General features: G+C 43.8%; 1 protein-coding gene across 1 annotated transcript; it reads left to right on the forward strand.

The window, feature by feature from the left end:
* The first annotated feature begins 3,214 nt into the window (after positions 1 to 3,214).
* STT3A (staurosporin and temperature sensitive 3-like A) lies at positions 3,215 to 27,092 on the forward strand. The gene is made up of 23 exons (XM_078582554.1): positions 3,215 to 3,410; positions 3,557 to 3,619; positions 4,607 to 4,662; positions 4,751 to 4,822; positions 4,906 to 5,011; positions 5,117 to 5,167; positions 6,633 to 6,728; positions 6,824 to 6,883; positions 6,954 to 7,067; positions 7,167 to 7,253; positions 21,013 to 21,116; positions 23,116 to 23,211; positions 23,347 to 23,467; positions 23,831 to 23,911; positions 24,011 to 24,139; positions 24,220 to 24,477; positions 24,642 to 24,785; positions 25,047 to 25,233; positions 25,472 to 25,569; positions 26,272 to 26,351; positions 26,480 to 26,567; positions 26,645 to 26,734; positions 26,868 to 27,092. The coding sequence occupies exons 1-23, from the start codon at positions 3,291 to 3,293 to the stop codon at positions 26,928 to 26,930; spliced, it is 2,364 nt and encodes a 787-aa protein (XP_078438680.1). The 5' UTR covers positions 3,215 to 3,290; the 3' UTR covers positions 26,931 to 27,092.
* The last annotated feature ends 353 nt before the right edge of the window (positions 27,093 to 27,445 follow it).

Consider the following 27,445-nt stretch of genomic DNA (forward strand, 5'->3'; position numbering starts at 1 on the left):
TCCCCAAAAGGTACACTCAATGTTTGATTTTAAAGATCGATTATGAATCGACCAACATGCTTCTGTATCCATGATATCATGTTTTCCAAAGATGAACCAAGGCACATAACCCAACAAAATAGAGAGATTAGAATGTGGATATAAGGATGGATGTGTATATGCATGCAAAGTGGATTTGATAGTAGATGGGAAAAGTAATTATGTATGGCTTTCAAGCCAACTGCACATTTGACATCTCTTTCAACATTAAATAGCATAATCACATTCATTACTATGCACATTTGATACTTATAATGAAGTTTAAGAATACACACACGATCAAGTGAATTAAGATGAGATTATACTACAATGAATACTTAAACACATCCTAAACATTCTTATTCATAGGATATTCGATAATGAAATCAAAATATCCCAATAACATAGCACTATATGCCCCCACATATGAGTATAATGTTTTATCATGTAATCATTTGTGTGGAGACGATAAGGGTATGTAGTGAATAATATTTTGAGAAATATTTCATTGAATTGATAGTCATAGACCCTTGGATATATGTATATCTAAATTTAATCCAGATATATTCATGTCACAGTTGTGTAAGTAGTCTTTACTCTTGACGCACCAAAGACATATTGTGGACGTACGGTTGTCTTTTGGCCACAACCTAAGAGTCAATAATCACGAGAGCCAAAAAAGACTAACTTGATGCAAAAAGGCATCCATGAAAATTATTGAGTGGTCCTGATGGGATTGTCCACTCTTGGTATAAGAGGAGACACTGGAACAAAGATGATGCGATTAAGTCCTCGACCAAGATGGTGGAAATACCAAAGATAGAGTTTCCAAGGATTTTCCAAATGCATTTTTACTATAGCAAGGATGGTTGATTAGAGTTTGCTATTTGAACACACCTAAGTCATTCTAAAAGTGTCCGAAAGATGAGGAATTAAATGTACATGGTAACCCATTAGATGAAGGTTCAATGAAATGGTTTATGAACTCCTATGTGCTCCTATCTAGCTTGGCACCTCACGTGCCAGCAAATTGACCTATGGTTTTTGGATTTATTAGTATGTTGTTAACTAGTTAATATGTTGGATATAGTTAATCAATTGAGTCACCTAAAAAATAGCTGTTGGGCTTATGAACTCATAAAACATGATGTTACATGGGCCCAATTTTATTCATTAACATCACACTGCACTATTTTTTTGGTTTTTTGGTCATGATCAATGATTCAAATCCAATCCATACAGTAGATAAGATACAAATCATAATGGATGTTTAAAACAAAAAATGCTGACTAAGTCATCTGTTGTAAAATAAAGTTTGTATCATTGTATTTCCTTGAATGATGATCGCTCACATTAGGCTTACTAGACATCTGACGATATACTTAAGTTTTAAGGGTTTTTACAAAAAATATTGTTTAAGTATAAAAGGATAAAGCCAAAAAAATACATCCATGTAATTATTTTTTTGGCTCCCCTCCATCTCCCTCTATCCGTAGGCACCAACCCTATTGGTGTGACAAGAACAATGAGAAGACCCTTTGCGCTGTTTGAGGTGGAAGAAGAGCAGATTCGAGGTGATGAGACCATGTGGGCATGTGTAAACATAATGATTTTGTGATAGTTACCCTCATTCAATGAAATAAAATGATATAAATTTTATTTTACACCAGGTGACGTAGTCAGCATATTTTGTTTTAAAGGTCCATTATGATTTGTATCTTATCTAATGTATGAATTGACTTTGAATCATTGATCATGAGCAAGAAACCAAAAAATAATATAGTGTGATGTTAACGAATCACACTGGGTGAATATTTATGGTGTACAAAATGTACACAAGTAATAATATGATTATTTTAGGATAGTATTATAGTAATACTGGGCACCAACGTATTGTGGATATCTCATGATTTTATCCCAGTGCCAAGTGATGTCTTATTCCAAATATCTTAATCTACTTTACAAGTCTTAAAAATCATTCCTAATGTATTAAACGATCTTCAATCATCCTATTTAAAAATTTTCAAAGTTGTCCCTTTGGTATGTTCATTATGGACCTGCTTGGGAGGTTATAAGTGGTCTACAATTACTTTTGTGAACTTCTATCAAGCACATCCTCCTCAGCATGTAGGAGCCCTAACTTTACCACGATATCCACTTGGAGGCGGTATGAAGACTTTTTGCAACCCCCTACATTTATAAAATCTTGTATGTGGCTCTATGAAAAAACAAACTCTATGAATTTACTCCAAAATATTTTAAAATTCAGGAAATTTTAAAATATTAAACAAGCTCCATTAAATTTAACTTAAAGTTCAATGAATCAAAGAATTCAAATGCATAAAGGCCGAAGCATAGAATTATTAATCTATAACATATATCTTCATTCAAAGGTAACTACAAGGTTCCTGAATAAAAAAAATGTAATTTAATGTATTACTAATTTAATTTCAAATTTTAATTGTAGATTGATCACATGTCTCTTTAAACCAATACGATTTTCAACTTGCATAAATCTCGAGGGATGCCAAAGAAGCATGGTTAGGTAAATACATTTATTGCTGGACCTTCTAGTAGTATCCTACTTCAAAATATTTAATCACTTGATATTGCAGTTCATAATCATCTCATGTACTGTTGCTAACATAGTTTACAATGTTGCAATGATTTGTAACCATAATGTCACAATTGAATTTTAATGATATAACATCAAATTCACGATAGTTTCTAACTCAAGTCATGATATGCCATCATTCTATTATCATTTATCAACATTTTTGTCATACTGAGGCAATGCTTCACAAAAACCAATGTTTCCCTGGTTATTATTTCAACAACATTTTAACTTATATTGTTTTGCTAAGACTCTATGACTTTATACTTGACCTAATAAAAGAAAACAACTATGAATTAAACCAAATAAAACACAAGAAATTTTCTTAATATTTATGAAACACTATACATCCCAACTAAGATTTACACTTATGTAGAATAAAACCCACAGGTTTAAATTACTTTCTTATCTAATTTAATCGTCTGGATTTCTTATGCGTTTTAGACTCATGGTCTTGAGATAAGTGGAGAGTTGGAGACGAACATTAGGAAATATGGAGTATATTTGAGCCAGCTTAAGGTTAGACGATGGTTCCAAAGTTATAATAAGACTGAGATTTCACTCCACCCGTCTATATAATTAGTCTGGTCCACCTTCCCCGTTGAGGTCTACTCCTGGGTCAAGCTCCGGTCTGCTCCGATCTCTAGATTCCGCCCCCATGGCGGCCAGCGTGGAGGTCCAGAGAGCTGCTGCACTGAGGAACGCCTTCGGAAACGTTCTCGGTTTCTTCATCCTTCTCCTCATCGGCGTTATCGCCTTCTCGATCCGTCTCTTTTCGGTGAGTATGTTTCTGTTTTCTCGATCTTTGGATCGCCTGAAGGATCATGGAAGCTTTTTATCTTTGAATGTTCGATCTGCCTATTTTCATTGTCCGTAGACGGTTAATTTCCTTGGCAGATCTCTGATTTTGTATCAATTTTCTAGGTTATCAAGTACGAGAGTGTGATTCACGAGTTTGATCCTTACTTCAACTACAGAGTCACTCAGGTTAGATCGGTTGAAATTCCCGCGGTGCTTTTTTGTTATTTCGCGAAATGTAATCCGTCCAATTTCGCGCGATCTATTTGATCTTCTTTTGAAACTGATTTGTTACTTGGAAGAAATTGAAAAGACTGAGATGCCAAGGCTTAAAGTTTGATTCATGATCAAATTCTTAGCACTTACCAGTAGGCGTGACACTATCATAATTTATCATGATTTGATAAAGAGCTACATGAGCATTTTCTGGAAACATCAGAAGCTGAAATGGAGGTTACCAACTGGCTAGCGTACCAGATCCCTGTAAATCTACTCAATTTATTTAAAATTAAGCCGCCAACTCAAAACACACTTCTATTACAGTCGACGTTTTTAATCTGCGATCCAATCGTCAATTTTATGTGATCTATTCAATCCGTTCACCGAGCCATCTTTTCTGGATATACTTTTTGCCTTCTGTGTTCCAAGATCCGTTTTGCGTAAATAATCATGAATAGAGAAATGCAACAGAAGTTATCATTCAAATGAATTAGATTTCTGCACGAAATTATAGAAAGAGCCGAATAATCTGTGGGCTGGCGAAGTGAAAGGTGAATATTTACAGTTGGGGTATTCCTGGCCAAATTCTTAGCTGAACAGTCTAAATGCAGTTTTTCTCCTTTTGGACCGAACCTTATGCGTATTCTATGTCTCTGTTCAGCGATTCTTAACTACCTTTACGTTTCCAAAAGTTCCGCTTGCCGATTTCTCAAAAGCTGTCAGTTTTACTTTGTTCTTTACGTGTGTTGTCTCATTTCTGAGGGTAATTTTTGTTACGATTCTCAGTCTTGTACTAACATCATGCATTGGTTCATTCCCAAAGGAATCTACTTCTCTCAAATATAGAACTTGACGATGGAATCCGAATATGAATTTATTGCAACATATTATTGCTGGCGTCTGCTCTTGAGATCAGTTCTTTTACAATTTCATCTGACACGTTGATTTTTTACTCAGTTCTTAACAAAGAATGGGATTTATGATTTCTGGAACTGGTTTGACGACCGAACTTGGTGAGAGAACATCATTCTTCTCTGCTCACTCAAGTTTCGTTCTGTTTCTTTGTTGAGGTTATACAAGTTTCCATTGATTTATCATCAGGTATCCTTTAGGTCGTGTGATTGGTGGTACTGTGTACCCTGGGTTGACTCTAACAGCTGGTTCCATGTGGTGGTGAGATGTGATACATTGGGTCGACTGTAAAATTTAAAATGTTTGAATCGTGATTCAAGGTATTTGATTTTTTTATTTTCCAGGATTGTGAATTCTCTTAATATTCCCCTGTCGGTGGAAACAGTGTGCGTTTTTACGGCTCCAATTTTCTCTGCTAATGCCGCATGGGCCACATACCTTTTGACAAAGGTCTTTGTCTTGTATATCATTTTCTCTTCGTCTTCATAATGATAATAATCATGATGTAGGACTCTTTCTGTGTTGCTTGCTAATAAGGATATGGCCTTTTTATAGGAAGTTAAAGGCACTGGGGCTGGCTTGACTGCAGCACTTCTATCGGCTACGGTAGACTAATATACATATCTCTCTCTCTCTTAGGAAAATTTTGGCATCCTGCATGCATTTTTCAATGGAACTGAAATATTTCCTAGTGAGGTAGTAAAATGAAATCAATGATTGTCTTTCAGCAAAATCCTTTTTAATTACGCTTTAAGTAGTTGTTTTCTTTTTGGAACTGCCGGCTATCGCGTACTGTTTTAAAAAAAATTATTCATGTTTGCAGCAAGAATCACCTTAGTCGACTCTTGAAAGTCCAAGAGGCTGTTTGTGATGATAACGTGACACTTTCTTTGATGTTTGGGCCCTAAAATTTCTTTCTAGGGCCTTGCCACATTGTAAACTTAGCTTTTGATCTCTTCTTCAAACCCATATTTTTCCAGTTTGGGCATCGTGATTTAGATATGGTCTCCTCTCCCTTCATTAGATGGAAAGATCATGCTTCAATTAATAGTTTTTGTTGAGTTTAATATCGGCATATTTTTTAAGACCTTAAGATTTTTGCCTTGTCCAAGACCACCACAATCGAGAGAGGTTAGGGTTCAAGAAAGAAAAGAAAAATTCCGTAATCTCCTCTGAGGGGAAAGTCCCTCTTATACAAGTCTCAGTGAGCCTTTCTTTCAAAACAAAGTCTCAGTGGGCCTTCGTTGGCCCACAACTTAAATCAGGAAACGACCTTAAGAGGCCTTATAACGAGAGTCTGAAGGGTGCAGAAAGAAGGGAGAGAAAAAACCGAGTAAATCTGTGTACAGGCTGCCCAAGATAATCCAAGCAGATGTGTTTGGTCATTGCGTCTTATAGAACCCACTGGGGAACTATCACTCTCGCCTTAGATATCCAAAAACGTTATCTTTGACTAAATGCAGGAATTAAACAAATGTCTGAACTATAGAGCATGAGTATAAAGGAAGAGGTGGAGGGAAATGTCATTGATGACTCTTTGTTTAACAGGGGTTTTGTAGGCAAGAACAAGGACTAGGTTGACAAAGACTGAGAGGTTAAAGTGTGTGTGCGCCAGGGGGGGGGGACGGACAAGGACGGTTCTTCACTTAAAACTGATTTCCTACTTCAGTTGTTGAAAACAGTAGTCTATGTCGCGCTCATGCCGGGCCTATGAGGCTCCCTTTTTGGCCTCTGTTCGTAAGTATAGTCCAGGACCGTGTCAGCTTTAACCATACGTGCCTTGGTCTCCCAACCTTGGCCTCTAGACTGTACTATTTCTCTAGATGTTATTCAGAAACCATTTGCTAGTGTGCTTGCAGTTGACGGGTTCTAGATTATTGGCTTTTCTTATTGCATAGTACCTTGACATGTTACTTCGAAGATGATCAGAAGGGCGACTCAACTACTCTCTTACTTACCTTCTGTGGATTTGTCTCATGTCTTTCCTTGATGGAGCAGTTATTTTCCTTTTCTAGTGATATTTGCATGTCTATGTTTGTTTTCTCCTATTAATTCAGTATGTTATATTCAGGTTCCATCATATATATCAAGATCTGTTGCTGGAAGCTATGACAATGAGGCGGTTGCTATCTTTGCATTAATATTCACGTTCTATCTTTATGTAAAGGTGCGTACAATCTTCAACCGTTGGATTCCTTAAAGTAGAAGGTCTACCTGGCAAATATAAATCTCATGGTGGTTATCAACTTTTTTTTTTTTCAGACGTTGAATACTGGGTCATTATTCTATGCAACACTGAATGCTTTGTCATACTTTTATATGGTGAGGATGGGTCATCTTTATCTCTCGATTTTGTCTTTTATGATCTTCTTATAGTGGAATAATTTTTCAGGTATGCTCATGGGGAGGCTATACGTTTATCATTAACTTGATCCCCATGCACGTACTTCTTTGCATTGTGACAGGCCGATACTCCCCTCGCCTCTACATTGCTTTTGCCCCTCTTGTAAGTGATCCACTATGGTCTTTTTGGCACCTAGAAATGTAGTCTTTTGATTAGCTGATCTTTTGTTTGTCTTTTTGATGGAACTTTCTGTGGATACAGGTTATCCTTGGCACTTTGCTTGCAGCCCTGGTTCCAGTTGTTGGCTTCAATGCAGTGATGACGTCAGAGCATTTTGCATCATTTCTGGTCTGGCTCTTTGCCTCTTCATTTTTTAAAACTTTCTATGGACGGATTTTTTATGATCCAGTTGATGTGATTTAGCCGGCCGAGTGGGTTTTTAATTCCTCTCAAAGTTTCTCAAAGTATGTGACCCTAATATTAGCCCCAGACTTCTATTTGTTGTTTTATTGTAATTTCCTTAACAGGCTTGTCATAACTGTTGTAATAGGCCCATTAATGTATAGCCCATATCAGTATCCCTGAATATTTACAGGGGTACGTGGTTAACTTAGGGTCAATGAAAGACTCTTGTTTCATTCCCACCTGTCGGCTAGGGTTTCGTTATTCAGAGCAGATGATTGCAACTCAGGGAGGAAGACAGAGAATGAGAGAATATTTTGTGAGCCCTTAACTGGAGGGCTTTGCTGTCTGAATACTGCGACCCAGATACACAATGGTGTAGGGCAATGTCACAGACCCGATTGCCCACACCCGTTTTCATAATGGTTGATAACAAATAACGATAGCGGGAATCAATAATGAAGATGGTAAAACATGGAAAATCTAACTATTTTGACCAGGCCTTAAAAAACCTTTTTTCGTCCTATGAACAATGCCACGGCTGACAATTGCAACCAATTTTTACTGACTTTTATGGTGGAAGTCTGGGGTGGTGATCTATCGAGAATCAAGGAATTTTAAATGGAGGATAGAGAATTAAGAAGAGGAGGAAGAGGGATCTAAGAAAAAATTTGCTGAATACGACAAGGCTGATCTTCCCGTCAAGTGTGATCTGAGAACAAATTTGTATGGTTATCTGCTGTTAGTTGAGGTACGTCAGTGGGTATGTATACCCCTCTGAAATCAATAAAGGAAAATAAAAATTTTCCACTCTGAGAACTAAATGGGCCTCTTATATGCTTTCGGGGCTCCATTGATGGGTTCCTGGTAGGACTATCCAGCGACAACTTTTTACGTTCATCTCTCCTCAGTCAAGTATGTTGATGGGTACGTATACTTTTGGGGATTAAGTTAAATTCCCCACTCTGAAGGTTAAATGGGCCTCTCAGATGCTTTTTTGCCTTGATAAGTCCTTAGTGAGACTCTATTAGGGATTCACCTCATTGTTGTACAGAACTTAATTACACCATTTGCGAGATATTGAAATTTTTTTCTTATCATGACGTGAGTTGTGAGAAGAAGGCTGAGGGGCTGGACTCCTTCTAGTTGGGTATTCTCCTTGCAGGTCGAATGTGGGTAGTTTGAAATAAGGTCTGAGGTGCAGTGGTTCAATAATGCGGGAAAATCACCTAAATTCCTTAACTGTCTTCCCCAGTCTGTAAGCATTTATTTACACTGCACTGGTTATTATCCTAACCTACGTTTTGAGGACTATGGATCCACCTGACCAAATCTTCTCATTGCAAATCTCCAAACCAACTGATGGAAGGTACCTATCTACAACTGTACATTTGCTTGCCATCAATTCGTTCTGTTATGCTCCTCAAGATTTTGATGAATTTAATTAAATATACACATGCATTATGATGCAATCCACGACCTCTGTAAGGATATATTGATCCGTTACCTAACTTTTGTATTCTCCACTTTAAATGGGCTATCGGTTTTATTTAGTTGGCAGCTGTCGAGTACAATGGAGGTTGAAGAAGTGCAGAAGAAGAGGAAGAGAAACAAAAGAAATAGAAGTTTTTCATTCAAAAGAACTAACTACAAAAGATACATCAATCTCCTCTTATAGCAGCAGCCTAACGGCTAGTTGCCTAACGGCTAGTTGCCTAACGGCTAGTAATTACTAGCCATTAGCTTTAGTCGGTGGGGCCCACAGAACCCGATAATGGTTATAGTCGGCCCAATGGATCTCCTCTAAGTCTTGTATCTCTTCTTCTTGGGCTTGGACTACTTTCCTTATATTTTTAAACATATCTTCAACACTCCCCCTCAAGTGCAGGAATGTATGTTCTTCATTCCAAGCTTGGATCTCAGATATTGAGTTTGTTTGATCGGTAATCCCTTAGTCAGAATATCTGCACATTGTTCTTCAGAGCTCACGTACTCAGTCTTCAAGATTCCTTATTCCAAGTGATCCTGAATATAGAATCTGTCGATGTTCACATGCTTCATCCAGTCGTGGTCTATTGGATCGTGGGCTATACTGATAGCTGATTTGTTGCAGCGGATAATAATTGGCTTTTGAAACGTGATCTTCAAGTCTTCCAATAAATTCTTGATCCATACAGCTTCATCAATTCCCTTTGATATGGCTCGAAATTCAGCTTCTGTACTAGACTTTGATACCACACTCTGCTTCTTGCTCCTCCACGTGACCAAGTTTCCTCCCAGCATTATGCAATACCCCGTGGTGGACCTATAATCAAGTCGAGAACCAGCAAAGACAGAATCGGTGTATACAATAAGATCGATTTTACCTGTTCTCCTGTGAGCAATGCCCAGTCCTGGCGTCCCCTTTAGGTACTTGAGAATTCTGTTAGCAGCTTGAAAATGTGAACTTCTAGGTGAGTGCATAAATTGACTTAACACATTTACAGCAGAACATATATCTGGTCGCGTGTGTGACAAATACAGAAGTTTTCCTATTAGACTCTGATATGAGTTAATTTCTACTTTAGGGTCACTTTCTCTTAGGGTTAACCTATGGTTTACTTCAATAGGTGTCTCATTTATATGACAGTTCATATGTTTTGTCTCATTTAGAAGGTCTAATATATATTTTTGTTGGGTCATTAAAATACCCTCACTTGATCTTGCAAACTCTATGCCTAAGAAATACTTTAGAGGTCCTAAGTGTTTGACTTGGAAGTTCCTGTTCAAATGTTCCTCAAGTATCTTTGTTTCCTCCGGATTGTTTCCAGTAATTATTATATCATCTACATATACTATCAAAATGGTTAGTAGATCCTTTGAACAATGTTTAAAAAACATAGTGTTGACATTATTGTCTCCTTTCCTTTCTTGTATTCTTTCTCTTATTAGCCCATTAAGGGCTCTATCTCTAATTCGCCCATTAGGGCTCCCTATAAAACCCCTTGTAATCTCTTTTTTTCATTATCAAGAATTAGTTTCTTGTTCACATGGTATCAGAGCCCTAACCCTAATCCTAATCCGAGTTCCTGGGCTCGACCATGCGCTCCGATCTCTGGCGCTTCTCCATTCGCCAAGATCTCGCGCTCCGGTTGCACCTTTCGTCCGCCAAGATCCAGCCTTCAGTGCTCCTCCGGTTGCAACCTCCTTCCAGCCGTGCTGCCCTCTTCCAGCGGCGCGCACTCTTCAGCCGAGCGATTCTTCGGCCGCGCAGCCTTCTTCGGCGCGCGAGCTGCGGGCCGGCGCGCGATTCCTCGGCGCGCTGGCGGCGACCGGCGGCCGGCCAGCGCGCACAGCCACTTGGCCGCGCAGCCTCTCGGCCTTCTTCCGACGGCTGTTCAGTCCTTCAGCCCTTCAGCAGTAGTTTGTGACCGAGCTGTCTTCTGACCGGGGCTGTCATCTGTTTCTGCGATCAAGATGACGAACCCTGCAGTAGTTGATTCTCCAGAAGCTCAGGCCTCCGACGTGACGCCAGCATCGACTCCACCCAGCGTGGGCCAAACGCCAAACGCTCCGGAGGCGCCTCTTGAGTCGGGGAATTGGTCGGCTTCACCGGGACCGTTTTCTCTGCCTCGGATGCCTCCAGATGGGATGTTCACTGGCTTCAATCTTCTTCAATGGCGCCAATATGTCCAGATTACTCTCAAGGGGCGACTGATGCGTCATTTACTTGAAGACGGGCCTCCCAAGACGAACTCCAAGTACTATGACTGGCTGGATGTTGAAGGGGTGGTCCACCGATGGCTTCTGGACAGTATTTCACCTAGTATCAAGGGTGAATTCCTGTCTCTCGAATCTGCCCGGGCTGTGTGGGAAGCGGCCCTTGACAGCCCCTCCAAGAAGCATAATATTGCCACGCTGTATGAGTTAGTACATCGGGCCGTCAATCTGCGTCAAGGAGACAGGACGGTCATGGAGTACAGCACGGAACTCATTTCTCTCTGGAATGAGATTGATCACTACATGCCTCCGGACCCTCACTCGGTGGATCGCAAGTACACTCTTCAACTTCGGGTTTTTCAGTTCCTTATGGGACTTAACCCGGAATATGAATCGGTACGGGCTCAGCTCATACACCGGGAGAGAGAGCTTTCCTTCAAGGATGCGCTCCGCAGTGTGAGAATTGAAGAATCACGCTTTCAGTAGACCCAGACCCCAGCTTCAGCACTTGTAGCACATTCGTCTTCCTCCACGCGTCCCTCGATGACGAGCACACCGACTGGAGCAGGAGCTTTGCCTCGTGGTCCGTCTACTCTGACTGAGGAATCCTCCAAAGGTGATCCTTCTCTTTTCTGCAATTACTGCAAAAAGAGGGGTCACTCGAAGGAGACGTGCTTTAAGCTTCAACGGAAGCGAATGCAACAGAGAAATCTCGCTACTGTCGCCCCTTCTGTCAGCCAAGTGCCAACGCCTGGTCAAGTGCCTATGCCTTCTGGTCTTCTTTCGACCAATGCTTCTCCTCCCGGCTTTACACCTGAAGAAGTGGAACGTCTTCGGCGACTGCTTGATCCTCCAGTCGTGGGTTCTTGCTCTCTAGCCCATGGAGGTACGTCCACCATTCCTTCTACACCTCCGTCAACTTCTGGAAACTCTCCATCATCATCCACTTGGCTTCTTGATTCCGGTGCCACGGCTCACATGACACCCAATCCTCGAGCTTTTGTGACTTATGAACCTGTTTCCGGCTCCTCCAAAGTTAAAACGGCTTCCGGAGATCTTCTCACTGTGGCTGAGATTGCTCGTGTGTCTCTCTCTTCTTCGATGAACCTCACTAAAGTCCTTCATGTTCCCCGTCTTACTCATCATCTTCTCTCTTTATCTCGCCTTGTTCGCGATCTAAACCAAGATCTTACATTCACTCCTAATACCTGTTTTTATCTTGTTCGATCTCCTTCGCTCCCCTTGCTGTTGCTGCCGCTGCTGTTTCCCTTTCGGCATCTCATCAGCGTTTGTGGCTTCTCCATCGACGTCTCGGCCATCCGTCTTTTGCTACTCTTTATCGTCTATTTCCAAAACTCTTTCAAGGCCATTCTGTGGACCGCTTTGTTTGTGACGCTTGTCGAATTGTTAAACATCATCGTACTACGTATCCTATTTCTTCTTCCCATTTGACGACTCCTTTCTCTCTCATTCACACCGACGTGTGGGGACCATCCCCTGTTCATAGCACTTCCGGTGCTCGGTGGTTATGCATTTTCATTGATGACGCTACTCGTTTCACGTGGGCCTATCTATTGAAGAATAAATCGGAGATATCTCTTGTTATTCCCCAATTCTCTTCTCTCATTCAAACCCAATTCTCTACCTCCATTCGTCGCTTCCGCTCCGACAATGCCAGAGACTATGTCAACTCCACGTTAAGCACTTTCTTCCAAGAAAAAGGCATTATCCATGAAACCGCTTGTCCATACACACCCCAGCAAAATGGTGTTGTTGGGGAAGAGAAGAAGAAGATAATGACATAACTTGAACAGAGTACATGTAAGGGTATATGTACCCTAAGAGGGAGAGAGGATAATAGGGCTAATGGGCTTATAGAATAGGGCCCATTAGCCCATGAGGGATAGTCTATCACTAACACCCCCCCGCAAGCGAAGTATGGATATCTTCCATACCGAGCTTGGAGACGGCACGTTGAAGAGGGCGGGAGAGTCCCTTGGTAAGGACGTCCGCTGCCTGGTCGGCGGATGCAACAAAGTCCAGGTCAAAGATTCCTTCGTCAACTCGCTCCTTGAAGAAGTAGCGGTTGCGCTCCATGTGCTTGATGCGGCCCTGTTGTCCAGGGTTCTTGGCCAACGCGATCGTCGACTTGTTGTCGCAGAAGAAGTGAATCGGGCCAGCATACTCCAAGCGAAGATCGTGAAGGATGCCGTAAATCCACTGGCCCTCAGAGGCCCCATCGGCGAGTGCGCGGTACTCAGCTTCGGCGCTAGAGCGGGAGACTTTGTCCTGCTTGCTACTTTTCCAGCTGACGAGACTGCCAAAAACAAACGTGCAGTAGCCCGTGGTAGACCGATGATCTACAACGGAGCCGGCAATGTCAGCATCAGTGTAGACTTTCACTGTCTGGTCAGTGCTGCGAGGGAAGAGCAGGCCCTTTCCGGGGCAGCCCTTCAGGTACGCAAGGACCCGGTAGGCGGCCTGACGGTGAATCTCCCGTGGGGAGTGCATAAACTGACTGAGAAGGTTGACGGCGAAGGCGATGTCGGGCCGAGTGTGCGTCAAGTAGAGGAGCTTCCCCACCAGCTGCTGATACCGGTGGGAATTCGTCAGCGGCGAATCCTCCCCTTTGCCCAACTTCACGTTGGGATCAATGGGAGTGCTCACCGGCGCACAATCGGTCATCCCTGTCAGTGCCAGTAAGTCGACGGCGTATTTCTGCTGCGAGACGAAGATCCCACGGGGGGAGTAGGCTACCTCAAGGCCAAGGAAGTAGCAAAGAAGGCCGAGGGCCTTGATCTCAAACTCCTTAGCCAAGGCAGTGCTGAGGCGGACAGCTTCGGCAGCATCAGATCCCGTGATAAGGATGTCGTCGACGTACACGGCAAGAATGGAGACACCGGTCGGGCGGTGACGGAAGAAGAGAGAGGCATCTCCATTGCTCTGAGTGTACCATTCGGTCTTCAGAACAGAGGAGAACCTCCCAAACCACATGCGCGGGGACTGCTTGAGTCCATAGAGGGACTTCTGCAGTCGGCACACGTGACCGTGGGGGCTGAGTGAGTAGCCCGGGGGTTGCTGCATGTACACCTCCTCCGTCAAGTCACCGTGCAAGAAGGCGTTCTTGACGTCGAACTGGCGGATGGCCCAGTGGAAGTGCGCTGCAAGCGCCAGAAGAAGCCGGACAGTCTCCATCTTCGCCACGGGGGAGAACGTCTCGAAGTAGTCCACGCCATAGGACTGAGTGAACCCCCGAGCCACAAGCCGAGACTTGAGGCGTTCGAGAGTACCGTCCGCATGATGCTTCTTGGCATGAATCCACTTGCAGTCCACTACCCTCTTGCCCGGAGGTAGTAGAACGACGTCCCACGTGTGGTTCTTGAGGAGAGACTGCATCTGCTCGTCCGTCGCTGCTTTCCAATGGGGAGAAGCGACAGCATCGGCTAAGCGTCGAGGAACGGGATCCGACTCGATGCGGGTGAGGAACAACCGGTAGGGAGGACTCAGCCGGTCAAAGGAGAGGTAATGAGAGAGAGGATAGAGGGGGGCCTTAGTGCACTGACGACCCCTTTCCGTAGAGCAATAGGCCACCCCAACTGATCGTCAACATCGACAGGAGAAGGAGCGGAAGCAATGGGGGACTCCCCGGGAGGAGCAGTAGACGACACACCGGGAGTCGTAGGAGACTCACCGGAGGGCGAGGGTAGACCGGGAGGGGGGGGTGACGAGGGTTGGTCACCGAGAGAGGAGGGTGACGCACCGGGGTTTGACAAGGATGGGGGGTCGGAAGGAGGAACGGAGACCAATGGGAGAGGGAGAGCTGCCGAAAGGGGAAGGGCAGGTAAGGAAGAAGAGGTAGAGGACACGTCCAAGGACCCCGCAGGAGGAAGTGAGGAAGAGGAATCAAGGGGAGAAAGATCCGGAAGTGAGGAGGGTGGAGTGGGAGTGGTGGACTCCATGATCGGACTGGGCCCCAAGGGGAGGGCCGAGGGAGCCTCATCCAGCGGAAGGCGTGATGAGGTAGAGTAGTCCCCAAAATAGGGTTCATGCTCGGCAAAGGTGACGTTTGCCGAGATGAAGAACCGCCGAGAAGGCGGATGATAGCACCGGTACCCTTTTTGGAGGGAAGAGTAACCCACAAACACACACCGGAGTGCGCGTGCATCAAACTTCGTGCGTGTGGGAGAAGTATCATGGACGTAGGTGGTGCAGCCGAAGATACAAGGCAAGAGTCACGTCCGCAAAGAAGCATTCGGGAATGCCACAGTCATCCGGTCCAAGGGGCTGGAGAACTCCAAGAATGGGGTGGGGATACGGTTAACGAGGTGAGTACTCGTCAAAACCGCCTCTCCCCAATAACGCCCCGGCGCCTTGGAGTCCAACAGCAATGTCCACGCCGTCGAGGTAACATAGCCGATGCGACGTTCAGCCATGCCATTCTGCTTGGGTGTGGCCACACAAGAGGACTCGTGGAGGATGCCCCGGTCGGCAAAGAAGGAGTCGAGGTCAGCGTTGAAGAAGTCCCGAGCATTGTCGGAACGAAAACGCTGGATGCCTCGACCAAACTGTGTCTGTACCATGGCGCAAAAGTGTCGAACATTCTGCGCAACCTCCGACTTCGCAGTCAGGAGGTAGACCCATGTATAGCGGGTAGCTTCGTCCACAAAGAGTAGAAAGTAGCGGTGCCCTTTCAGACTGATCTGCGGTGCCGGCCCCCAAACATCACTGTGGACTCGGAACAGCGGGGTCAATGTGTGAGACGAGGATGAAATAAAGGAGGATCTGCGGTGCTTGGCTAACTGACAAGGTTCACAAAGCATAGTCTTAAGGTCCACGCCCGAACACAACGAGGGAAAAAGACGCTGTAAAGTGGAGAAAGGTGGGTGTCCAAGTCGCTGATGCTCCATCATAAGGCGTCCCCGACGCTGCTCAGCCACCGAGAGAAGAGTCCGGTGCACCATGAAGCACTGGGAGCGGCCTCCATCGTCCAGCATCAGCAGTCCGTTCTCCCGCCTAATCGGTGTAGTCCGGCCCACCTTGTCAGACAGAAACATGCCGTCAGGTTGTAGGTGGAAGGAGCAGGAGATAGCATCAACTAAGCGCTGCGGAGACATAAGCACGGCCCGCAGGTCAGGGACATGGAGAACATTGTGGACCACACCGAGGCCGTCCACATAGACTGCCCCGATTCCGGCCACACGGAGACGTCCACCCCCGGCCGTGAGGACAGTGCGGCCACCACGATGCCGCTCATATGATACAAACCGGGCATTGCTCGGGGTCATGTGTTCGGTAGCCCCCGAATCAAGGACCCAAGTCGTATCGGAGACGACAGGTGAGTGGAAGGCCGTATGGCCACAGTACCATGCATCATACTCGCGGTTCAGGCCATTGAGGAAGCCCATGATCCGCAGAAGAAGCACATTCTGGAACGTCTTGGACGTCGGATCGTCGGGCGGTAGGTAGTAATCCACTTCATCCCACATCTTCTTGTGGGCAAGCGCATATTCAGTGGTCGTCAACAACCCCTGACAGAGATTGCTGGCCTGACTTGCAAGGGAATAAAGACGCCACCAGTCGCTTTCCCGGCCACAGAAAGAGCTCACCTGATCCCAGAAGCCTTTCACCGTTTTCTGATGCGGAAGATGGTCGCGGAAATCTGGAGCCAGGGTGTACGCATACATCCAGCCGAGGATGAACTGGTCCTCAACGTCCCACGCTACATAATGTGGGTGGTCGATGGTAAGGGGGTCTTCAGTGCAATGCTTGAAGAGCTGGCGCGCCTTCAAGGTGGTCTCAACGAAGCGCATCCACGGGAGTAGATTCGGGCCCCGTAAGAGTGTCGTCTCGGGGACCGACGGGAGCGGATGAGCCACCTTGTAGGACAGTGGCTTCTCCAGGAAGTCGGTCTCGGTGAACGGCATGGTGCTGTTACGGCGCTGCTACGGTAGTGCTGCGGCTGCGGCTGCTGTGCGTGCGCGGCGGCTGTAGGTGGGCGATGTCAAACCCTAGGGAAGGAGCTCTGGAGCTCTGATACCATGTTGGGGAAGAGAAGAAGAAGATAATGACATAACTTGAACAGAGTACATGTAAGGGTATATGTACCCTAAGAGGGAGAGAGGATAATAGGGCTAATGGGCTTATAGAATAGGGCCCATTAGCCCATGAGGGATAGTCTATCACTAACAGGTGTTGCAGAACGGAAATTCCGTCACATCTTTGAAATGACTTGGAGCCTTTTATTCCACATGCATGTGCCAAAGTATTTTTGGGGTGAAGCTGTCTTAACCGCCATTCATCTTCTCAACCGTCTTCCGTCTCGCGTGCTTGATTATTCTACTCCCATTGACTGTCTCCAGTATTCCTTCCCAAACATTTCTCTTCGAACCAATCTTACCCCTCGTGTCTTTGGGTGCGTTTGCTTTGCGCCTAACCACCATCTTGGTCGTGACAAGCTTGATCCTCGTGCCATCCAATGTGTATTCGTCGGCTATTCTTCCACCCAAAAGGGTTATCGATGTTATCATCCACCCTCTCGTCGATTTATCATCACCAAGGATGCTACCTTTGACGAATTCACTCCGTATTACCCCTCTTCTTATCCAGTTTCACCTTCTTTACCACCTCCGTCAGATCCTCTTGAATTTCTTATTCTCCCTCAGACATCTACGTCTTCACCAGTCTCCAGTCCTTCCCCGTCTGTTCCTCCCGACGAGCCTCCACTTGCTATCCCCATGAACACCTCGTCTTCCGGTCCTCTGCCCGCACCAGTCTCAGCTCCTCCTGTCCCTTCCGTGGATCCCTCTCCTGTCCTTACTGAAGATTCATTCTCTGCTCCATCGAATCCTCCTGCAGCTTCCCCATCGGATTCATCTATTCCTCTCTCTTGTGCTCCTTTACCTATCCGCCGTTGCCCGCCAGAGAAACCTTATGGTCTCACTCTCGCTCGTCGCAAGCCTCGTGTTCCTCCTACTCCCGAAGCCCCCTCATCCTCCTCATCCAATCCTCCAGAAAATCCCTCCTTAGCCCTGGTGTCTTGCCCTCACCCTTCCCCATTATATCCATTAGAAGCATCTATCTCATCTCATCGCCTCTCCCCATCCTACCATGCCCTTCTCACCTCCCTTGACGCTACCTCCCTTCCGAAGACGGTGGACGTTGCCCTATCGCTCTCGCATTGGCGTTGGGCTATGGAGGAGGAGCTCCACGCACTCGCTCTAAATGATACATGGGATCTGGTTCCTTTGCCGCCGGGCAAGCACTTGGTTGGCAGTCGTTGGGTTTATGCTGTAAAGCACAATTCCGACGGCTCTATTGAAAGGCACAAGGCACGTGTTGTGGCGCAAGGGTTCACCCAACAGTATGACATTGATTATCAGGAAACGTTTGCCCCTGTAGCCAAGATGAATACTGTCCGGATCCTCTTGGCCCTTGCTGCAGATCGTGGCTGGATATTGCAGCAGTACGATGTCAAGAACGCTTTTCTTCATGGTGACTTGACTGAGGAGATCTATATGGCCTTACCTCTTGGATATGCCTCCTTAGTGCCGTCTACTCCGAGTTCGGTTGTGTGTCGCCTGAAGAAAGCGTTGTACGGCTTGAAGCAATCTCCTCGTGCTTGGTTTGGCCGTTTCACCATGGCCATGAAGCACCGGGGATACCGCCAGTGTAATGGAGATCACACCCTCTTCTACCGTCATTCCACGTCAGGGGGAGTTGCTATTCTTCTTGTGTACGTGGATGACATTATCATCACGGGTGATGATACGGAGACCATTACTCAGCTGGCTATGTATCTGTCTTCGGAGTTTGCTATTTGTTATCTTGGTCCGTTACGGTATTTTCTTGGTATCGAGGTGGCTTATTCTTCGAGTGGGATTTTCATCTGTCTGCGGAAATATACGGTGGACCTTCTTTGTGAGCTTGGAAAGGAGGACTCCAAGCCTATTTCGACGCCGATTGATGCGAATCATGGACTTGGTGCTGATGCGAATGAAGATCTTGCTGAGCCCGGACAGTATCGAAGACTTGTGGGCAAACTGATTTATCTCACCCACACCTGTCCCGACATTGCCTATTCAGTGGGTGTTCTTAGTCAGTTTATGCAGAACCCTCGAATGAGCCATCTTCATGCTGCCCATCGCCTCCTTCGTTTTCTGAAGGGCACCATTGGCCGTGGACTGTTGTTTCGTCGTCACAGTGGTCTGCGCCTAGAAGTCTACACCGATGCCGATTATGCAGGATCTGTGGTTGATCGTCGGTCTACCTCTGGGTACTGCACCTTCTTGGGAGGCAATCTTATTACTTGGAGGAGTAAGAAACAGAAGATGGTCTCCCGATCAAGTGCTGAAGCGGAGTTCCGTGCCCTTGCGCATGGTCTTTGTGAAGCACTTTGGATTACCAAGCTTCTTCGTGAGCTACGGTGTCCGGTTTCTTCTCCTGTTCAGCTGTTCTGTGACAACAAATCGGCTATCAGCATTGCTCATGATCCCGTCCAGCATGATCGTACAAAACACATTGAGATCGATCGACATTTCATTAAAGAGAAGCTTGAGTCGGGAAATTTCTGCACGCCATATGTTCCGTCAGCTGAACAGCTTGCAGACATCTTCTCCAAAGGGCTTCATGCCCTTAGGTTTGAGGAGCTCTGTTCCAAGCTGGGTATGGAAAACATCCACGCTCCAGCTTGAGGGGGAGTGTTGACATTATTGTCTCCTTTCCTTTCTTGTATTCTTTCTCTTATTAGCCCATTAAGGGCTTTATCTCTAATTCGCCCATTAGGGCTCCCTATAAATCCCCTTGTAATCTCTTTGTTTCATTATCAAGAATTAGTTTCTTGTTCACACATAGTATGTTCTCCATTGCATTGACTATATCCTAACCCCTTCATTGCTTGAGTAAATCTTCCAAACCACACCCTAGGTGATTGTTTTAACCCATATAATGATTTGCGAAGTCTGCATACTTTTCCTTTGTTCCGTTGGTTTTCATATCCTGGGGGAATATCCATGTAGATTTCATCCTTCAAGTCTCCATGTAAGAAAGCATTTTTAATGTCATATTGGTTTAATGGCCAGTCTAGATTGACTGCCAAGGATATAAGGATTCTAATAGTGTTAATTTTTGCAACTGGAGCAAAAGTTTCTCGGTTGTCATCCCATATGTCTGAGTGTACCCTCTAGCTACGAGTTTTGCTTTATACCTTTCTAAACTTCCATCCGATTTACACTTGATAGTGTAAACCCATCTACAACCCACAGATTTTTTATCTTTGGGTTTATCAACAATCTCCCAAGTATTATTTTGTACTAAGGCCCTCATCTCTTCATCCTTTGATCCTTTCCAATTAATATCATTCATTGCTTCTTTGGGGGACCTAGGGATAGCAATTTCTTGAATTTTTGTCAGGAATACTTGGTATTTGGGTGATACTTTCTTATAGGTTAAGTAGTTTGCCATTGGATACAGAGGAGCTTTCACACATTTTCGGTACCTTTCCTTAGAGCAGTTGGCCAATGGCCTTCTTCAGCAGTCATTGCTCCTTCAATTACTACTCAGCCTTCAGTGGATACTACTCCTCCTTCAGTGGGTACTACTTCCCCTGCATTAGGTGCTTCTCCCCTTCAAAAACCCTCCATTGAGAAAAAAGAGATCTCAAAAACCCTTCGTGTCGGTATAGAATACCAAAGGAAAATTGGATTGGTATGAATACTGGAAGAAAATATGATAGAGATGAATTAGGGATACTAAAGAAGTTACATTAGAGAGGTTCACAGATCTCTCAGCTGGTTTAACTCCGGGGGGGGGACCGAGACTCCTCCTGGGGTCTCAACATCCGGGGCCTGTTCTCTCTGTCTTTGCTATATTTTCACCTGTTCTATTATGGTATTTAATTGTTGATTGATTTTCCTTTCTGATAGTGGTTGTATTCCCATGTCTAGACCCTTAGAGACTTTCTTACCCTACTTTCTATCTTGTCTTATTAAATTTATCTCTTAACACGCAGGTCTTCATTATTATCAATGTTGTGGCTCTTGTGTACTATATCAAAGGAATTCTTTCTCCAAAGATGTTTAAAGTGGCTATAACGCTTGTCATATCCATCGGCATGTAAGTTTTTAGCTTTTAAATCTTATACCCGTGAAACCTATTTGTTTTAGGGTTAATATCGCGGTGCAGCCCAAACCAGGTCGAAAGTCTGCGATCTAACCTTAGCTTTTTTTTGGTACGGTATATCCCAAACTCACTAAGTCGTCGGCGATATATCCTGGTGATGATGTGGAGTCCATTGTGGCTGCCAGGTGGATCTCCGGCCAGATTTTGACCTGGCGGAACCCACCTGGCAGCCACGCTGGATTCCACGTCATCACCGGGATATGTCGACCTGCCAAGGGTTTTCAGATAAGAGAGAGAGGGGCATTCTAGAGAGAGAGAGAAGCGGCCTAGAGAGAGAGAGAGAAGGAGAGAGAGGTTCTAGAGAGAGAAAGAGAGGTGTTCTAGAGAGAGAGGCATTTTGTAGAGAGAGAAAGGGATAGAGAGGCGCTCTAGAGAGACCCGACCTCTCTCTCTCTAGAAAGAGAGGTGTTCTAGAGAGAGAGGCATTTTTTAGAGAGAGAAAGGAAGAGAGAGGCACTCTAGAGAGACCCAACCTCTCTCTCTCTCTCTCTAGAAAGAGAGGTATTCTAGAGAGAGAGGTGTTCTGCCGGACTTCGGTCGGGTCTCTCTAGAGAGCGGCGCTCTAGAGAGACCCGACCTCTCTCTCTCTCTCTAGAAAGAGAGGTGTTCTAGAGAGAGAGGCGTTTTGCCGGACTTCAGTCGGGTCTCTCTCCCTTTCTCTCTCTACAAAACGCCTCTCTCTAGAACACCTCTCTTTCTCTCTCTAGAACCTCTCTCTCCTCTCTCTCTCTCTAGGCCGCTTCTCTCTCTCTCTCTCTAGAATGCCCCTCTCTCTCTTATCTGAAAACCCTTGGCAGGTCGACATATCCCGGTGATGACGTGGAATCCAGCGTGGCTGCCAGGTGGGTTCCGCCAGGTCAAAATCTGGCCGGAGATCCACCTGGCAGCCACGATGGACTCCACGTCATCACCAGGATATATCGCAGACGACTTAGTGAGTTTGGGATATACCGTACCAAAAAAAAAGCTAAGGTTAGATCGCAGACTTTCGACCTGGTTTGGGCTGTACCGTGATACTAACCCTTTGTTTTATTCCGCTGGTGTTTCACTGTCACTCAATTATAAATGTGCTACAATCCTCTTCCCCCAAAGAATATCTTAGGAATTTTAGCCCACTAGGGGCATTTTAGTCATTTCATGTTTAGGGTAGATTGCTTTCTTTTCTTATATGTGTAGCCCTCCCTTGAGGAGGGCAGTCAAGACTTACGGTAAGATCGGCCTCTTGGCTCACTATCTCGATCCTCCCTGTCTCGGTCCCATCCCCCTGACCGTCCAGGGATCCCCTATCCCCTTGATCGTCTCACCGGATCTTCAGCAGGCTCACCTCCAATACCTCTGCCGTTCGGTTCCCTTCTAGTCTCCAACGATCCCCGTCCCCGTGATTGTCAACCCTTCACCGCGTCATCAGGCGGCTCGTCCCTGGTTGATCCCTGCCCCATCTGTTCGACCTCTCCTATCATTCCCGTTTCAACTCTCCTACCCCGGGAACGTCTACCTCGCCTCGCCCTCTACCATCCTCCCAATACGAACCTAGACTGAGGTTCTTATCAAAATGCCTCTAATATTCTTCTCTCTATCATACAATTGGCTTCAAAGTCATAACTAGTTTTTTTTTGTCTAATTGTAATTAATGATGGATCTATTGAATGGGAGAATAGTTTTCGTTGTCATGATGGTAGTTTCTGGATGTATAATTAATATGTTATTGTTTAGATGTCCTTTTGGTTAATTTAATGGTGTTATTTATTTTTTGAAGAAATTAATGGTGTTATTTATAAGTTAGACTCTCTTATTTGCTGTACTGAAGCGTGGTGATTGCTTTGACTCATGGGGAAACTTTGTTATCCTTTGCTTCGTGGACTTTCTAACATGGCAATTTTTTGAGCTTTTTTTTGCATTTCTTTGCGATAAAAATTTTAATGTTTCCTTCCAGTGCTGTTTGTGTTGCTGTTGGCGCTGTTCTTGTGGCATTGGTAGCTTCAAGTCCGACAAAAGGATGGAGTGGGCGCAGCTTGAGTCTTCTTGATCCGTAGATATTTCCCCCTTTTCAATTTATTTGATTGAATTGTGGTGCATAGATAACCATTTTTTGGTTGTAAAAATTGATTCTCATCTGCAATTTACAATAGTTTAATCTCATTCACTTTTGTTTCAAACCTTACAGCACTTATGCGAGCAAATATATCCCAATCATTGCAAGCGTAAGCGAGCATCAACCCCCCACTTGGCCGTCGTACTTCACCGACATTAATGTCTTGGCATTTTTAGTCCCTGCTGGTATTATTGTAAGTTACAAACCTTTTTGCCCCTTCAATATTCGGTCATTCATTAAAAATGCAAGTATAAATGTCATTTTCCTTATTGAAGAACAGCATTTCGTCTTCCTTTTGTTTTATATTTTCTTTGTTAGGGCTTCCTATTGCAAACTTCCTTTTTGTTGCTTAGACACCGGAAATCAAGTCATCATACAATATATGTATTTATGCCATTTTTTCTAACTCAATAACTGCATTTCGTCTTATTTTATAATTTACTTTCTTTGTGTGGCATTCCTGCTGTAAACTTCCCTTTTGTGGCCTTATATCTGTATTTATGTAAAATGGTTTTTTTCCAGAAAACAAAATATTTATATATTCTTTTTATGGCAGGCATGTTTCTTGCCGCTCACCGATTCAAGCTCCTTTGTAATCTTGTACCTAGTGACGTCTGTATATTTCTCGGGAGTCATGGTAACGGAAGGCCGATCTATTAATTTTATTTTCAAAAACAAAATTACTTTAGGTTAACAAATTTACCCTTTTTAAATGAGAAATTAAATTGTATTACAGGTGCGCCTCATGCTGGTGCTGGCCCCAGCTGCCTGCATCATATCCGGCATCGCTCTTTCTGATTGTTTCAACGTCCTCACTCAGTCATTAAAATTCCAGAACTTAAAATTATTCTCTACCGCAACTGCTGTACGCTCCTTTTTTCCTTCACAATTTTGTTTTTAACAGTACTCGGTATCCTAACTTGATCTGACTGCTGAGTTTTCTAGTCAGGGGATGCCACGTCAGAACATGCTTCTGGTCAAAGTAAAACAATATCCGACAAACAACTACATGGTGAGAAATCTGAAGAAGTCGCCAAGGAGAAACTCACAAAGAAGAATCGGAAGAAGGAGAAAGAAAAGGAAAGGGAAACAACCGAAAAGACCCCTAACAAAAAACAAGCTGAAAAAAGAGCTCTGACTTTGCCTCTGGAGTTCTCTGTTTTTGCTGTCCTCTTGATTGTTCTTCTCGGGGGCTTCTATGTGGTTTGTATTTTACTACTATCCGCGTTTTTTTCCCATTTTTTTATGAAAAAATCTGCACTTTTCTTCGTTCAGATTTTCGTGTGCATTTTTTTCAAATTTGTTTACTTGTGAGTTCTTCTTCGCAATATCAAGTTTTGACAATACCTGTGAGTTCTTCTTCGCAGATTCACTGTGTGTGGGCCGCTGCAGAAGCTTATTCAGCTCCATCTATAGTTCTGACCTCGCAATCTCCCGAAGGCTTGCATGTGTTTGATGATTTTCGTGAAGCTTATGCATGGCTTAGCCACAATACTGACGTGGATGACAAGGTAAAGCCTTTTAATTATTTCTCTTATCCGATGAGGACATTTCAAAACCGAATTATTTTTGTGAATAAAATCAGGTTTTTTTTATACTCGTGGAATTGAGAAACTAATTTAACCGATAAATTTCTTTTTGAATGACAAAAAATATTGGTGGAATATGTTTGGTCTTATGATGATATCAGTGAAATACGCTTCTTTATTCCAATTCCAAGTCCATACAAGCGGGGCATATCAAACATTTAATCGTTTTGGGAAATATTTCAGGTGGCATCTTGGTGGGATTACGGCTATCAGACCACCGCGATGGCTAACCGCACTGTCATTGTCGATAACAATACCTGGAACAATACCCACATTGCGACCGTTGGCACGGCCATGTCTTCCCCCGAGAGACAAGCTTGGGAGATTTTCCATTCCCTTGATGTCAAGTATGTTCTTGTCGTCTTTGGAGGTATGAAAACCTAGCGAGCGACTTGTTACAATCCCCAACCAGGGAGTAGTTTGGGTTATTTTGGCTTTACTCTTTCTTTTGAAGAAAATTTATTTACTATTTTGGCTTTACTGTGATTCCCTTTAAATACATGTAACCGTCGATGGAGACATAGTGAAGGTCACTATCACAATTACTCGATTAATTTGTGTTTTGTGGCTTTATCGATATCTTATTATGCCATTTATTTTGGGCTCAGGTCTTGTGGGTTATCCAAGTGATGATATCAATAAGTTCCTGTGGATGGTCCGAATCGGTGGCGGTGTCTTCCCTCACATTAAGGAACCTGACTATCTTGTGAGAATCTCTCTTCTTGCTCTTTGTCTCTCATATATATATCATATTCTGAAATGGATTATTAGTATATGAAATGTAAAATCATGTGCCAAAGTCTTCATTAGATATTTCTTCTGCTCTTACATCGTGTTTCCTGTTTTCCTGCTTTAAATTCACCGTTTTTTTGGTGCAATCATTATATCGTCTTCTGATCTGGGTAGTCAGCTGTGAAAAGAGTTCGCTTTTGCAATTTTTCTTGTATAGTGCGATCATGTAATCCCCCCCTCTCTCTTACACAATCTACACCATCCCCTAAAATGGACTACCAGGAAACTGGAAAGAATTTCTTGTTTCCAATTTTTGTTGTATAATGGCATCTAAGACTCTATCATATGATCATGGACTCCCTGCCTCTCTCTCTTACACGTCTTGCATCACCATATTTAATGGTCAATCAGGAAATGCGTAAGAATATGATCATTTCTTAAACATCTCACATCACCTTCTAAAATGAGCAATCTGGAAATCATACGGAATTTCTTGTTTCCTGTTTTTCATTAATAACATCATCAAGGAATATGAGCATTTTTCATCTATAATACTAAACCATTCATTCATATATGAGCACCATCTGAGTATGGGATTCCTCTCTCGTATCAACTCATCACTTTTCTGGGGTTGGAAACCTAGGTATTAATATTTTTTACTGTTCCTTTTTCACAGAGAGACGGGCAATACCGGATTGACTCCCAGGCAACTCCGACAATGCTCAACTGCCTGATGTACAAGCTTTCCTATTATAGGTTCTTCCTTATTATCCATCTATTTGTGCAACTCCAGTCATTTTTCTTCCAAGTTTCTTTATTTTATTTTTCTTTAATGGGACAAATGGAACGAGATCTTTGGCTTCTGACTTTCGGTTTCTGGCCAGATTTGTGGAGACCGATGGAAAAGGCTTTGACCGAGTTAGGAGGACAGAAATTGGAAAGAAATACTTCAAGTTGACCCACTTTGAAGAGGTGGGTCGACCATGGCTTTTAAAAATATTATTAATTTTTTTCAAGCTTGGTTCATCTAACGGCTGATCTTGTTTCAGGTCTTCACCACTCATCATTGGATGGTTCGGATCTTCCGGCTGAAGCCGCCCCGGAATCGGATCCGTGTGAAGGCAAAGAAGTCAAAGCCGGTGAGTTCAACCTGGGTTTGAAACAATCCCTCTTTTTTTGGGATTATTCATTTTTTAGATTCATTTTTTTGTGCCTTCTGTCCTATTCCATCATTTGTCCCCCAGCCTTATTTATGAGGAATGATTCTTGCAGGGCCAAAGGTCAACTACGGGGAACAAGATAGACACCAAGGGTAGACAGAACCCATGGCATTGATACGCTGTTATTTTTTGTCGTTCCGTTTCTATTTCGGAGGACTCTGATAGTTCAATTGATATGCTTCTCAAGCTCTAGATAGAGGATAAATTTTTATTTTTTTAAGATGTCACTTTATGAACAAAAGTTAATTTAATCAACAGTCTAACTTTTGGATTGGAAGATGTGTCAGAATCATTTGGTGATGAGTTGGCTATACCTATAGTTTGGAAAACCAATAAATTTCATTCTTGAAGCAGTTGCAAAAGTAAATCCCCTCCAAAAGTGTTATTACTATTATTTTTCCAAAAAGGGCGAGATGGCCTAAAATGCAGAAACCAATATTTCCCAAGTCGACATATTTATGCAATAAACGTTATCTGGAAATTTTGGAGCTAGTAGCAGATGAGGTGTCATTTAATCGGATAATGATGTTTGCGTTCTCCTAATAAACAGGAAATCGGATGCCATGGATAATGACATGGATACTAAAATCGTTCATAGGATGAACTAATCATATTGGATATTGAAAACAA

The sequence above is a fragment of the Wolffia australiana genome, chromosome 11 (genome assembly GCF_029677425.1).
Source record: "Wolffia australiana isolate 7733 chromosome 11, ASM2967742v1".
In the NCBI taxonomy this organism is placed as follows: Eukaryota; Viridiplantae; Streptophyta; class Magnoliopsida; order Alismatales; family Araceae; genus Wolffia; species Wolffia australiana.

What these genes read in the sequence shown, in the direction of transcription:
- STT3A (XM_078582554.1), top strand. Translation starts at nt 3,291, where the DNA reads ATGGCGGCCAGCGTGGAGGTCCAGAGAGCTGCTGCACTGAGGAACGCC. An exon ending in TAGTCCCTGCTGGTATTATT is followed by an intron (nt 23,468 to 23,830) that starts GTAAGTTACAAA and finishes TTTTTATGGCAG; the next exon opens with GCATGTTTCTTGCCGCTCAC. An exon ending in AGTTGACCCACTTTGAAGAG is followed by an intron (nt 26,568 to 26,644) that starts GTGGGTCGACCA and finishes ATCTTGTTTCAG; the next exon opens with GTCTTCACCACTCATCATTG.